General features: G+C 37.9%; 1 protein-coding gene across 1 annotated transcript in view; it reads right to left on the minus strand.

Moving 5' to 3' along the window:
* P3H2 (prolyl 3-hydroxylase 2) overlaps positions 1–14,903 on the minus strand; it is a 171,894-nt gene that overhangs the window by 43,612 nt on the left and 113,379 nt on the right. The window contains exons 2-3 of the mRNA XM_061166822.1: positions 10,590–10,742; positions 8,099–8,288 (exon numbers count right to left, since the gene is read on the minus strand). Coding sequence (XP_061022805.1) covers positions 8,099–8,288; positions 10,590–10,742 — 343 coding nt within the window. The remainder of the gene's footprint in view (positions 1–8,098; positions 8,289–10,589; positions 10,743–14,903) is intronic.

Consider the following 14,903-nt stretch of genomic DNA (forward strand, 5'->3'; position numbering starts at 1 on the left):
ATGAACTCCTTATTGCCAAATTCAGACTTAAATTGAAGAAAGCAGAGAAAGTCACTAGACCAGGAGGCAGTGATCAAGACCATCCCCAAGAAAAGGAAGTGCAAAAAGGCAAAATGGTTGTCTGAGGAGGCCTTACAAATAGCTGTGAAAAGAAGAGATGCTAAAGGCAAAGGAGAAAAGGAAAGATATCTGCATTTGAATGAAGAGTTCCAAAGAATAGCAAGGAGAGATAAGAAAGCCTTCCTCAGTGATCAGTGCAAAGAAATAGAGGAAAACAATAGAATGGGAAAGACCAGAGATCTGTTCATGAAAGTTAGAGATACCAAGGGAACATTTCATGCAAAGATGGGCACAATAACAGACCTAACAGAAGCAGAAGATATTAAGAAGAGGTGGCAAGAATAGACAGAAGAACTATAAAAAAGATTTTCAGGACCCAGATATACACGATAGTGTGATCGGACATCCTGGAATGCAAAGTCAAGTGGGCCTTAGGAAGCATCGCTATGAACAAAGCTAGTAGAGGTGATGGAATTCCAGTTGAGCTATTTCAAATCCTGAAAGATGATGCTGTGAAAGTGCTGCACTCAATATGCCAGCAAATTTGGAAAACTCAGCAGTGGCCACAGGACTGGAAAAGGTCAGTTTTCATTCCAATCCCAAAGAAAGGCAATGCCAAAGAATGTTCAAACTACCACACAATAGTACTCATCTCACATGCCAGCAAAGTAATGCTCAAAATTCTCCAAGCCAGGCTTCAATAGTACATGAACTGTGAACTTCCAGATGTTCAAGCTGGATTTAAAAAAGGCAGAGGAACCAGAGATCAAATTGCCAACATCTGTTGGATCATAGAAAAAGCAAGAGAGTTCCAGAAAAAATATCTACTTCTGCTTTATTGACTACTCCAAAGCCTTTGACTATGGAGATCACAACAAACTATGGAAAAGTCTTCAAGAGATGGAAATACCAGACCACCTGACCTGCCTCCTGAGAAATCTGTATGCAGGTCAAGAAGCAACAGTTAAAACTAGACATGGAACAACAAACTGGTTCCAAATCAGGAAAGGAGTACGTCAAGGCTGTATATCGACCACCCTGCTTATTTAACTTATACACAGAGTACATCATGTGAAATGCTGGGCTAGATGAAGCACAAGCTGGAATCAAGATTGCTGGGAGAAATATCAATAACCTCAGATATGCAGATGACACCACCCTTATGGCAGAAAGTGAAGAAGAACTAAAGAGCCTCTTGATAAAAGTAAAGAAGAGAGAGAAAAAGCTGGCTTAAAATTCAACATTCAGAAAACTAAGATCATGGCATCTGGTCTCATCACTTCATGGCAAATAGATGGGGAAACAATGGAAACAGTGTAAGACCTTATTTTTTGGGCCCCCAAATCACTGAAGATGGTGACTGCAGCCATGAAATTAAAATACCTTTGATCCTTAGAAGAAAAGCTATGACCATCCTAGACAGCATATTAAAAAGCAAAGACTTTGACAACAAAGTTCTGTCTAGTAAAAGCTATAGTTTTTCCAGTAGTCATGTATGGATGTGAGAATTGAACTATAAAGAAAGCTGAGCCCTGAAGAATTGATGCTTTTGAACTTTGGTGTTGAACAAGAGTCTTGAGAGTTCCATGGACTGCAAGGATATCCAACCAGTCCATCCTAAGGGAAATCAGTCTTGAATATTCATTGGAAGGACTGATATTGAAGCTGAAACTTCAATACTTTGGCCACCTGATGCGAAGAATTGAGTCATTGGAAAAGACACTGATGCTGGGAAAGATTGAAGGTAGGAGGAGAAGGGGACGACAGAGGTTGAGATGGTTGGATGGCATCACCAACTCAATGGACATGAGTTTGAGTAAGCTCCAGGAGTTGCTGATGGACAGGGAAGTCTGGCGTGCTGCAGTCCATGGGGTCATAAAGATTCGGTCATGACTGAGCAACTAAACTGAACTGAATAAAGGAAAAGCCTGCCCTTTCTCAAAGAAAAAATTAAGTTAAAAGAATATTCAGCACTTGAAATATGAAGCACACATAAACTGACATTCAAGTGAGCAGTACTTTCAAAAGTGCAGGTAAATGGCTCTGGCAGAGACCCAGCAAAAGAAAACCTTTTGAAGAAAATTCCCCAACAATTCTGTATTGATTTTAAATAAATTGAGTTGATTTTTGGTAACTGAATGTGTATGTAAGAAGTCACTTTGCAAATGATATAGTTAGAACTAGATGAATATATAAAGAAGATGTGATATATATATATATATATATATATGACATCACATGTATGCCATATATATATATGTATATCTCCTGTGCAATATTACTCAGCCCTCAACCATAGAAAAGAAAGAAATTTTGCTAATAGCAACAACCTGGATGGACCTAGAAGGTATTATTCTCCTAAGTTAGACACAGAAAGACAAATATTATATGGTATCACTTGCATGTGCAATCCAAAAAGAAAACAAATGTACAAACATAACAAAACAGAAACAGAGTTATAGAAAACAAACAGGCCAGTGGGTCGGGGTGGAAGGCAGATGGGTGAGGGAGCTTAAGATATACAAACTTACAGTTGCAAAATAAATGAGTCATGGGTCTGAAATGTATAGTATGGGGAATATAGCCAATAAATATATAATATCTTTGTAGACTCCTTCATGTATCACAACTTTGTCCCGGCCAAGGGACTCGTGTAACTCAATGAAGCTATGAACCATGTTGTGTAGGACAACCCAAGACAGATGACTCATAGTGAAGAGTTTTGACAAAATATGGTCCACTGCAGAAGGAAACAGCAACCCATTCCAGTATTTTTGCCTGAAGAACCCCATGGACAGTATGAAAAGGCAAAAAGATATGACAGAGATTAAGAAGAGGTGACAAGAATACACAGAAGAACCATATAAGAAAGGTCTTAATGACCTGGATAACCAAGATGGTGCAGTCACTCACCTAGAGCCAGACATTCTGGAATGTGAAGCCAAATGGGCCTTAGGAAGCATTAGTACAAACAGAGCTAGTGAATGTGATGGAATTCCAGCTGAGCTATTTCAAATCCTAAAAGATGATACTCTTAAAGTGATGCCTTCAATATGTCAGCAAATTTGGAAGACTCAGCTCTGGCCACAAAACTGAAAAGGGTCAGTTTTCATTCCAATCCCAAAGAAAAGCAATGCCAAAGGATGTTAAACTGCCACACAGTTGTGCTTATTTCATGTGCTAGCAAGTTAATGCTCACAATCCTTCAAGCTAGGCTTCAGCACTAACTATGTGAACCAAGAACTTCCAGATGTGCAAGCTGAATTTCGAAGTAAAGGAACCAAAGATCAAATTGCCAACATTGTTGGATCACAGAAAATGGAATTTCCAGAAAAACATCTGCTTCATGACTATGCTAAAGCCTTTGACTGTGTGGATCACAACAATTTGTGGAACATTCTTAAAGAGATGGCAGTACCAGACCATCTTAGCTGTCTCCCGAGAAAACTTTATGCGGGTCCAGAAGCAAGAACTGGACACAGAACAATGGACTGGTTCAAACTTGGGAAAGGAGTACAACAAGGCTGTGTACTGTCACCCTATTTATTTAACTTCTATGAGAAATATAGCATGTGAAATGCCGGGCTGGAATCAAGATTGCCAAGGGGAGAAATACCGATAATCTTAGATAGGCAGAAAATACTCTCATGGCAAAAAGTTAAGAGGAATTAAACAGCTTCTTGATGAGGGTGAAAGAGGAAAGTGAAAAAGCTAACTTGAAACCCAACATTAAAAAAAACTAAAATCATGGCATCCAGTCCCATCGTTGTTATCATTGATCAGTCACTAAGCCATGTCCGACTCTTGCAACCCCATGGACTACAGCACATCAGGCTTTCCTGTCCTCCACCATCTCCCAGAGTTTGTTCAAATTCATGGCCATTGAGTCAGTGATTCTATCTAACCATCTCATGCTCTGCCATCCTCTTCTCCTTTTGCCTTCAATCTTTCCCAGCATCAGAGTCTTTTCCAATGAGTCAGCTCTTCACATCAGGCGGCAAAGTACTGGAGTTTCACCTTCAACATCAGTCTTTCCAATGAATATGCAGGGTTGATTTAAGATTTACTGGTTTGATTCTCTTTGTAGTGCAAGGAACTCACAAAGGTCTTCTCCAGCACCACAGTTCAAAAGCATTAGTTATTCAGTGCTCAGCCTTCTTTATGGTTCAACTCTCACTTCTGTACATGACTACTGGAAAAGCCATAGGTTTGACTACAGGGACCTTTGTTGGCAAAGTGGTGTCACTGCTTTTTAATAGGCTGTCTAGGTTTGTCCTTCCAAAGAACAAGTGTGTTTTAATCCCATGACCGCAGTCAATGTCAGCAGTGATTCTGGAGCCCAAAGGGGTAGAAAAAATGTCACTGCTTCCACTTTTTCCCCTTCTATTTGCCATTAAGTGTTGGGAACAGATTCCATGATCTTAGTTTTTTGATGTTGAATTTTAAGCCAGCTTTTTCACTCTCCTCTTTCATCCTCAACAAGAGGCTCTTTAATTCCTCTTTACTATCTGCCATTAGAGAGGTATCATCTGCATATCTGAGGTTGTTGACATTTCTCCCAGCAATCTTGATACCAGCCTGTATCAAATAGAGGCTCTATCAAATAGCCTGTATGGCAAATAGAAAAGGAAAAAAGTGGAAACAGTGAGAGATCTTATTTTCTGGGGCTCTAAAATCACTGCAGACAGTGACTGCAGCCATAAAACTAACCAAAGGAGACACAGATGTAAAGAACAGACTTTTGGACTCAGTGGGAGAAGGCAAGGGTGGGATGATTTGAGAGAACAGCATTGAAACATGTACATTACCATATATAAAATAGATGACTAGTATAAATTTGATGCATGAAGCAGGGCACCCAAATTCAGTGCTCTGGGAAAACCCAGAGGGATAGGATAGGGAGGGAGGAGGGAGGAGGGTTCAGGATGTGTGGAATGCATGTATACTTGTGGCCAATTCACATTGACGTATGGCAAAAACCAACACAATATTGTAAAGTAATTATCCTCCAATTAAAATAAATTGATTTTTTAAAAAAAGACACTTGCTCCTTGGAAGAAAACTATGACAAACCTAGATAGCTATTAAAAAGCAGAGACATTACTTTGCCGACAAAGGTCCATATAGTAAAAGCTATGATGTGAGTTGGTCCATAAAGAAAGCTGAGCACTGAAGATGCTTTTGAATGGTGTCACTGGAGAAAACTTTTGAGAGTCCCTTTGACTGCAAGGAGATACAACTAGTCAATCCTACAGGAAATCAACCCTGAATATTCACTAGAAGGACTGAATGCTTTGCTGAAGCTGAAGCTCCAGTACTCTGGCCACCTGATATGAAGAGCCAAGTCATTGGAAAAGACGGATGCTGGGAAAGATTGAAGGCAAAATGAGAAGGGGGTGGCAGAGCATGAGATGGTTAGTGGTTAGATTGCATCACTGACTCAATGGACATGAGTTTGAGCAAACTCTGGAAGATAATGGAAGACATAGGAGCCTGGAATGCTACAGTCCATTGGGTTGCAAAGAGTCAGACACAACTTAGCGACTGAACAACAACCTTTGTATCATGACATATTATAACTAGACTTATTATGGCAATCAGTTTGAAATGTGTAGGCACATACATTTCTAAAATGTAAAAAAAACAAAGGCCAAACAAATGCAAATTGATTTTCAGTTTACTTCCTAAACTGATAGACAGTTTCCTAATTATTTTGATAGATATTTCTAAATTTTGATAGACATTTCCTAATTATCCCACTAAAAAACCTCAACAATTTGACTTATATTTTCACAAATACAGAATATTATTAGCCCTTTTAATGTTTGCAATATGATTGATGGATATGTCATCTCCTTTCTTCTTTCCCTCATCCCTTTCTTCTTTTCTTCCTTCCACCCATTCATTTAACAAATATTCACCAAACACCTGCTATTTGCCAGTCACTGTGAGTAGGCTATGGAGAAGAAAAGGGCAACCCACTCTAGTATTCTTTCCCAGGAAATCTTGTGGACAAAGGAGCTTGGTGGGTGACAGACCATGGGGTCACAAGAGTCGGACACAACTTAGCAACTAAACCACCACTACCATAAGTAGGCACTGAGGATTAAGTACTTAAGAAGATTGACAATAGCCAAGTGATAGAAAATATTTTCAATTTTCTATGAGTGGAAATGAGTATGACATACCCTAGGAATTAAAAGAAGTACAGCAGGAGTGGATTAAAGAGAGAAAAAGACAGAGGAAGAAAATGTATACTACTATGGAGTGATGAAAGTCTTTGTTAAAGGTTTTGGATTTCAAGTGTAGTGGAAGCCACTGGGGTGTCTAGGGATGTCAGTATGTCTATAAGCAGAATTTCCATTTTTTGAAAACTGTCCTGTCTGCTCTACAGAATAAAACCTGGTCAGAACATAAGGACCAGGAGGGAGGCTATCACAGTGGATTAGTTAAAATACACTGCTGATTTGAACTGGAGAAGTAGCAAAAGGAGTGGAACGAATTAGGAAATCTTAAATGCTATTAGGAAGCAGTCTCCATCAAAGTTTAGTAACAAGTGAGGGGGAATGAATAGGAATTGAAGGAATGTGAGAGTTAAAGATATCGAGGGCTTTGGTTTGATCTACTAAATGAGTGATGCTTTCGATGAAGACAGAAAACACTGGAAGTTGGGGAAAGCAAATTGACTTTATTAATTTGGATTTCTATGAGTCTGTGTGCAGGTGAACATTGTTTTTCATGCTTTTATAACTTGGAACATAGTATACACTCAACAAATATGCATTAAAGATTTATTATTGACTAAATAAACTTTGCCAATATTTCAGCTGTGTAGATCTTCAAAGTATGGGCTACAGAGTGATAAAATCCTAGGTTTGATTATCAACTTCACCTTAATACCATTACTTAATCTTTCTGAGGTCTAAATCCTCATTTAAAAGGAGAGAGGAGGTTGAATAACAATACCCACAGGGAGTTGTTTAGAGGATTAAAAGAAATATAAAAGCAATATAACTATATAAAATGTGTACTGCAACTGCTAAAAAATGTTACTTATTGTTATTACTACCAACAAGCAAAAATAAACTGCTACTAATAATAATTCACAGACTGTTTAAATATTAGTGATATTAACTGCTTACCTATAAACATTTTGCAACTTTTCCACTTACCACTAAAAGTCAACTTGATTTATAGTACCTTTTGTGTTTATCAATCTTTTAAATTCTTTTTCTTCAAACTTCTCATCTTTTATCTAAGAACTATCCTTTTGTTATATTAATATTCTCTTACATTTTCTTCTAACAGTTCTATTTTTTAATATATTATTAGTATAATACAATTTGTTTTTGTGCATTTTTTTCATATGTAGCAGAGAACTCAATTCCCACCATAAAGTTAGGTTAGGTTAACTAGTTAACCTCCCCAGTTAATGTATAATGCACTTTACTTAGTATTTTAAATGTCACTTTGTGATATATTAAATTTCTGTATGTAATAAGTTATTCATTTAAGTAATTGAAGAAAACTATACAAAGGTATTCATTACTACATGAAAAATAATGAAAACATAATGAAACACAATGTTTAACATAGTTAAACATAATGAAAAATTGTAACTTTCTTGATATTCATCAGTAAAAGACTAGTCAAATAAATTATGCTTTCCCCATATAATGCAGTAAGGTAGATCTACATGTACTTACATGAGAAGAAATCCACAATATGTTGTTAAGCATAAAGTAAAACAAAAACAAAACATATACTGAAAACCAGTATTTATAATATTGACTTATTTTAATAAAAATGAAATAATAATTATAATAAATACATAGATATTTAAGTATGCACACAAAAAATCTTGGGAGCACAGTCACCAAAATTTAAAGTAGGGAGAGTAATTCATGGGAGACATGATGCAATACGTACATAAGAATCTTTGTACACTATTTAATTTTTACAATACATCTACATTGTTGGAACAGTTTGGCATCTAGCGTTTCTACAATCAGGAAATCAAAGAAAAAATTATCTTTACCTGCAATGGCTTCATAGAGACCAGCTTTGTACCCTAGGTATTCATATTCCTCAAATCTCTGAGGCCCCTCACACAGGACTCTGCACTCCATGTCTTCATTGAAATATTCTCTTAAAGCTTGTTCAAAGTACTTGATAGCTAGTTCAAAGTCATCAGCTTCATAATGTTTGACTCCTGCACTATAACTCTCCTGTAAAGAAACAGAAAAAACAAAATTTTTTAAGATCACCCAAGAAGAACTTGAATGGCAAGAGACAGGCAGATTGGAGATCACTTAGGAGGTGGGGCAGGGGATTCTTTCACTGTGGAAGATAAAGGGTCACACTGGGAGATAAAGGGTCACTGCCCTGGCTTCAGTTCAGTTCAGTCGCTGGCTTCAACTCATTATAAATGAGAAGGGATTGACTGAGTAAGCCTATTGCTGTGGCATCAATCAATTTCATTTTCTTCCTGAGATCACTCAAGACTTTGATTTCTAACCTGTTTGAATGTAGGTAGGGCTATGCAACCAAGTGCAGCAAGACTGATGTGGATGGATGAGATGCTCATTTCCAAGCCTGGTTCAATTTTTTAAAAATGAGGAAAAAGGACTTCCACCTAAAATCTCCCTCTCTTAGCCTTTTCTTCAGTCCCTTGAAGGCCATACTTTGAGAATGGTGATTTTATTGAAAGGAATAATTGTATGCATGCATGCTCAGTCTCTGCGTGGCAGAAAGCAAAGAGGTACTGAGGAGCCTCTTGATGAAAGTGAAAGAGGAGAGTGAAAAAGCTGGCTTAGAACCCAACATTCAAAAAACGAAGATCATGGCATCTGGTCCCATCACTTCATGGCAAATATGTGGGGAAACAATGGAAACAATGACAGACTTTGTTTTCTTGCGCTTCAAAAATCACTGCAGATAGTGACTGCAGCCATGAAATTAAAAGATGATTGCCTCTTAGAAGAGAAGCTATGACAAACCTAGACAGCATTTTAAAAAGTAGAGATATTACTTTGCTCACAAAGGTTCGTATAGTCAAAGCTATGATTTTTCCAGTAGTCGTGTATGGATGTAAGAAGGCTGAGCACAAAGAATTGATGCTTTTGAACTGTGGTGTTGGAGAAGAGTCTTGAGAGTCCCTTGGACTGCAAGGAGATCAAACCATTCAATCCTCAAGAAAATCAGTCCTGAATATTCATTGGAAGGACTGATGCTGAAACTGAAGCTCCAATACTTTGGCCACCTAATGCAAAGAGCTGACTCATTGGAGAAGACCCCAATGCTGGGAAAGATTGAGAGCAGGAGGAGAAGGGGACAACAGAGGATGAGATGGTTGGATGGCTCACTGGAAAAGACCTTGATACCGTGAAAGATTGAAGGTGAGAGGAGAAGGGAGCAACAGAGGGTGAGATGGTTGGATGATGTCACTGACTCGATGGACATGAGTTTGAGCAGGCTCCAGGAGTTGGTGATGGATAGGGAAGCTTAGCATGCTGCAGTCCATGTGGTCACAAAGAGTTTGACATGACTGAGCGACTGAGCCGACTTGAAGCTCAGTCGCTCAGTCCTGTCAGACTCCTTGTGACCCCATGAACTGTAGCCCTTCAAGCTCCCTTGTCCATGGAACTTTCCAGGCAAGAATACTAGAGAGGGCTGTCATTTCTTGGGGGACAAGAAATGTCCTTGGGGGATCTTCCTGACCCAGGAATTGAACCCACATCTCCTGCATTCACAGGAGACATGTGAATTCTGCATTCTTTGCCACTGAGCCTCCTGGGAAGGAATAATTATGTAGCCTTGTTGTTATTTTTCAGTCACTAAGTCATGTCCAACCCTTTGCAACCCCTGGACTGCAACATGCCAGGCTTCCCTGTTCTTCGTTATCTCCCAGAGTTTGCTCAAACTCATGTCCACTGAGTCAGTGATGCCATTCAATCATCTCATCCTTTATCATCTGCTTCTCCTCCTGCCCTCAATCTTTCCCAGCATCAGGATCTTTCCCAATGAGTCAGCTCTTTCCATCAGGTGACAAAAGTATAGGAGCTTCAGCTTCCTGCTTCTGTTTCAGCTTTATGTAGTTTCTAAAAAATCAAAATTTGAAAAGTATGAGTACCCTGGAAAAACCACTGAATTGGTTTCTGGGAAATCATGGGGTGACTTTGAGCAATTCACATGGGTTTCAACTCTAGTGGGTAGTATTAAAGTGCTGAGGGTGAGAGGCATAGGGGCATAGGGGAAGGCTGAGGCCCAGAAAGGGCTACACATATTTACTTCATGTCTTACTTTTCACCATATCATACTGCTTTTCTAAGTTAATTTTCATTTCTCTCTCAATATTTTTAACCCTGAACTACAATGTTTCATCTAGAGACTCTTAAATTATAAAAATGATACTGTATTGGAAATGGAGAATCAATGTGAGATATCCACTCATAGGAATTTGCTCTGAACCCATTGAACCTTGGTAATACTTAACTCCTCGTGGTTAGTGCGGGGTCCCCAAAGCTCACCAGGTGTGGTCTGGCCTCCTGGTCTACCAGTTGGAGGTCTTCAACGCCCGCCGTCGTTCTGTAATTCTCGATACTCTGCTGCATTTCCATGTGCTCGGGGTTGGCCATGAAAAATGTGTGTGCTGCTGCTGCTGCCTTTTCCATCTGGTTAAGCTATAAAGAGGGGAAAAAAAGGACCAAATAAAGGCAAATATTTCTAAACCACATTCAGTACCAGTCCAAGGGTTCACAGACTGAAAGTTCCAGGGCTGGGTTCATTCCCTCCACCCAGTCTCCACTCTAAAGGGCAGGAGGTTAATAAACAAGTGCTCCTAAAATGATATGTGGGTATGGGTATTTTAGCTGTGGTGAAAATGGATAAATGTGCTTTGTTCTAAGTTTGTTCTCTTCTCCCTCAGTTTGAAGCCATCTGTGTTTCCTGGCAAATTGAATCTACATGCTTCCATTTGTTTTGTGATTGATCAAAATTAAAAACTGCCAATGCTGTGCCGTGTCTGATTCACATTTTCAATATTTTTGTCTTTTTTCTCTGAGTTTCTTTTTGTTCCTTTTGCCTTTAATCCTGACAATAGAAGAATAAACTGTGACTTTCTGAAGTATGAGATTGGGGATACATCCCACTACACCAAGTTTGTTATAAAGGCTTTAGAATATGAAGAACACAGATTTTAAAAGAATTAATTATTCCAATCCATGCGAGATGCTAAATATAGTACAAAAAATGTACTACTATATTCTTTTGATTAAGAAATCGATTCCAAACTTACAACTTGGATTCTTATTAATACAAAAGGAAGGATTTTTAATAAAATACAAAGACACTATAAATCTCCCCTTAAACCACTTAATATGCTGTTCCTCATGTAACATGCAATGACGCATTTTTTTACACAAAATGGAATTAAATTTACTTGATTTAATACATTTTGTCCTATGTTTTCTCCATGGAGAATATCGATAGACAGAGTCTGGCCTCAATTCAGAAAAGTGAATATTCACACTCAGTTCAGTTAGGTTCAGTTTGCACTAGCACTGGTCATTTTCACAATGAAATACAAATTACATTAAGTCTACTTTGAAGTGTAGAGAAAAGAAATTCACTGTTATGGAACAAGTAAATATGGAATCATGGAAGACATAAAATATTCAACTGAGTTGGCTTTTGACAGTCTGGCCCTCAAGTATCTGTAAGAAATCCTGAGCTATTTCATGATATATAAAGAATCTTATCCATCACTATAGAAAACATAAACTGCTCTATTTTAAGATCGGGCATCCGTATCTTTGTCCCATAATATAAAGCTTCCCTTTGTAATTTGCATATTCTTAGCTACTGCTCCTCCCTCCATTAAATCTTCCCTGATACCAGCTTTGCCTGCCACCTTCACCCTTGTTCTCACTTCTGTGGTTTCAATCATTATTTTTGCTGTCAAAAATCACTAATTTAGGATTTCTTGTTTCTTCATTAATTAAAATTTCCTCAATTACTCACACACCAACACATACAAATATGAATTATATGGACTCTACATAATGACAAATATATAGATACAGAAGAAGAGGAATAGGTTCTAAATTGGGTATATGTTTACACCGACTGAACAAATGAACCTGAAAAAAGTCATTTAAACATTTGTGTCTTGGTTCTACATTAAGAAGCCCCATAACACCACCTACTACATAGGATTTTGGAAGAATTTATTGATACTACATAGGACTTCGGAAGGATTTATTGATGGTGCTTCAGGAATCACTAAAACCTTGAAAAAATAAATAAAAGGATACAATTTATATATGATCTATTAATTTCAAGGATGTAAATATATTAATGCTAAGTATGTATAGTCTGCAACTGCCATAAAAATATAATTTATGAGGATATAATAAGGTACCGGTGGTCGGTGAAAAAGGCCTCCAGTTAAGAGTCTCCTATAAGTTATGAACATAACAGGTTAGCATTGACACACTCTAGTTTTATAACAATGGCCATTAACATTGAATGAACACAGATAAAGTGTTATGTATTTTTCACCTTCCTACCTTCATGTTTTGCTCAGACTGTAGCCTGATCTTGAGATCCTTTGTTGATTGTTCTTCTCTTATTGAAATCTAACATATCCTATAAAGGCAAGCTTAAATCCTGGCTTCTCTAAGAGATTCTTTCTCAACCCTAAAGCTATAGTCAAGCACTGCTTATCATCTTACCCTTATTGCTCTACTGACACTTAGACTTTGCCATGCATGGCACTTAGCTGACTGTATTTGTTACTTCTAGTAAAGCTCTCTGAGGATAGGGACCACAGGACTTGTTTATCTTTTTTTCCATCTACTTTATAAATAGATGACGTCAATGACATGTCCAAGTAAAGATAAAAACAAGTTCTAAGAAGCAAATATTTATACACACATCAAAAGGTACATTACATATGAGTGTGCTTCACAGGCTATAATGGACTAAAAAGATGGAAGCTTAATAGCAAAATCTCTGAAGCCATTATTCACACTGAGAGCTTCCAATACTGATTATCACTGATGAATGTGATTCAATAGCTCTTGAGAATGGTCAGCCAACACTGACAAATTGGTTCCTTCTCTTAAATTTGACCACATTAGTTTTTTGCTTATTTGGTGCTTTCCCCATTTATAGCCCATTATTAAACATAATCCCATGTTCTCCAATATAAATATAAAGAAGATTCAATGACTTAAATTTAATCCATAAAACTGGCTTTTAAATTATTGTGAACCAGTTCAGGAAACTAGCATTGCCTGCCAGAGACTATAAAACAGGCCATTATTTTAAACTTAAAGCCTGATATCTGTGTACACCTTTTTAGAAATTAGACACACGCCTAACAGGGTAGAAAAAGTCCAGGTGAACATGTGTATGCTACATATGCAGCTGAACTGTTAGATGGAGATCATTATAGGGTCTTACAAGTATTAGGTTTCAGCTAAGGAAGCCTCTACCCACTATTCCACTGAAACAAATAAGAAGCTAACTGCTTTTAAAGGCTTCAAACTGGACTTCCTTTAAGAACAAGTTAAAATATACCCACAGGAGAGAGTAACTCTAATGCATTAGAAATATAAACTGTAAAATAAAGAACAGCTGGAGAAAGGAAAATGATTCAACAAGATGGTATGACAATTTTAAGGGACTTTGCTGCTCTACCGTGATATGAGAAATACTGGTAAGAAATGCCTTTGAGAAGCACTGAGCCATTTCGTCACAGGCTATGAAGAGCTAAGGCAAACATTTTCTCCTGTCAGCCATGCTGCACGGAAAAAACTAATTAAATCAACACCCTGCTGATGTTCGGAAGTTACTCTTTCCACTGGTGAGTGAATCAGCCTCTTGCTGTTGTAGTTCAGTCACTAAGTTGTGTCTGATTCTTGTGACCTCGTGGACTGCAGCACACCAGGATTCCTTGTCCTTCACTATCTCTGGGAGTTTGCTCAAACTCATGTCCATTGTGTTGGAATCAGACTCTACTGACTCAGAAATGGTTTTTCACAACAAATAATAAAGGAGTATTTCAAAAATATACATTGACTACTGAAAAACCTTCAATAGCTATCCAGTGACCACTGAGGTAATTTCAGAAACTATGTTCCATGGCATTCAAGACACTGTAGGATTTGGTCCCTGCTCTATCTTTCTATACCTATTCACCACTATGCAATTTTTCCCAGGAAATTTCTAGAAAAACTCCTAGAAATTTTATAATTTCCTATCCTCTTATTTAAGAAAACACAGATAGACCCAGAACTCCAGCCATACCAAGTTCTTTATTTCACTCATTCATTTATTCAGCAAATATTTATCTTGCACTAAATCTATGCCAGGCACTGTGAAAGTCAATGAGAATAACTACACAGCCAAAATAGACAAAAACCCCACATTCCAGGTGCTTATGGTCTCATCCAAGGGGACAAGACTTAAGTAAATAAATCATTAATGAAAGTAAGTGTAGATTGCATTAAGTGCTAGGAGGAAATGAATGAACAGACAGTCCAGTACAAGCTGACTGGGTTGGGATAGGACTCCTTTAGATAAATTTGTCAAGGAAGGACTCTGTGATGGGATTTTTGAGCTGATACTTAAACGCTGAAAAGCCAGTAATGAGCAGAAGAGGTGGAAGAGTGATTCAGGCAAAAGAAAGTCAAGGGCAAGAGCCCTGAAATGGAAAAAGTCTTGACATGTTTCAAAAGCAGAGTGAAGACTTGGGAGAGTGATTTGAGAAGTCAGAGAATGGATAGCTTGTAGGCTATGGTAAAGAGTTTGAAAATGGCATCATCAACTCAAAGGAC

The sequence above is a fragment of the Dama dama genome, chromosome 19, assembly GCF_033118175.1.
Source record: "Dama dama isolate Ldn47 chromosome 19, ASM3311817v1, whole genome shotgun sequence".
Lineage (NCBI taxonomy): Eukaryota > Metazoa > Chordata > Mammalia > Artiodactyla > Cervidae > Dama > Dama dama.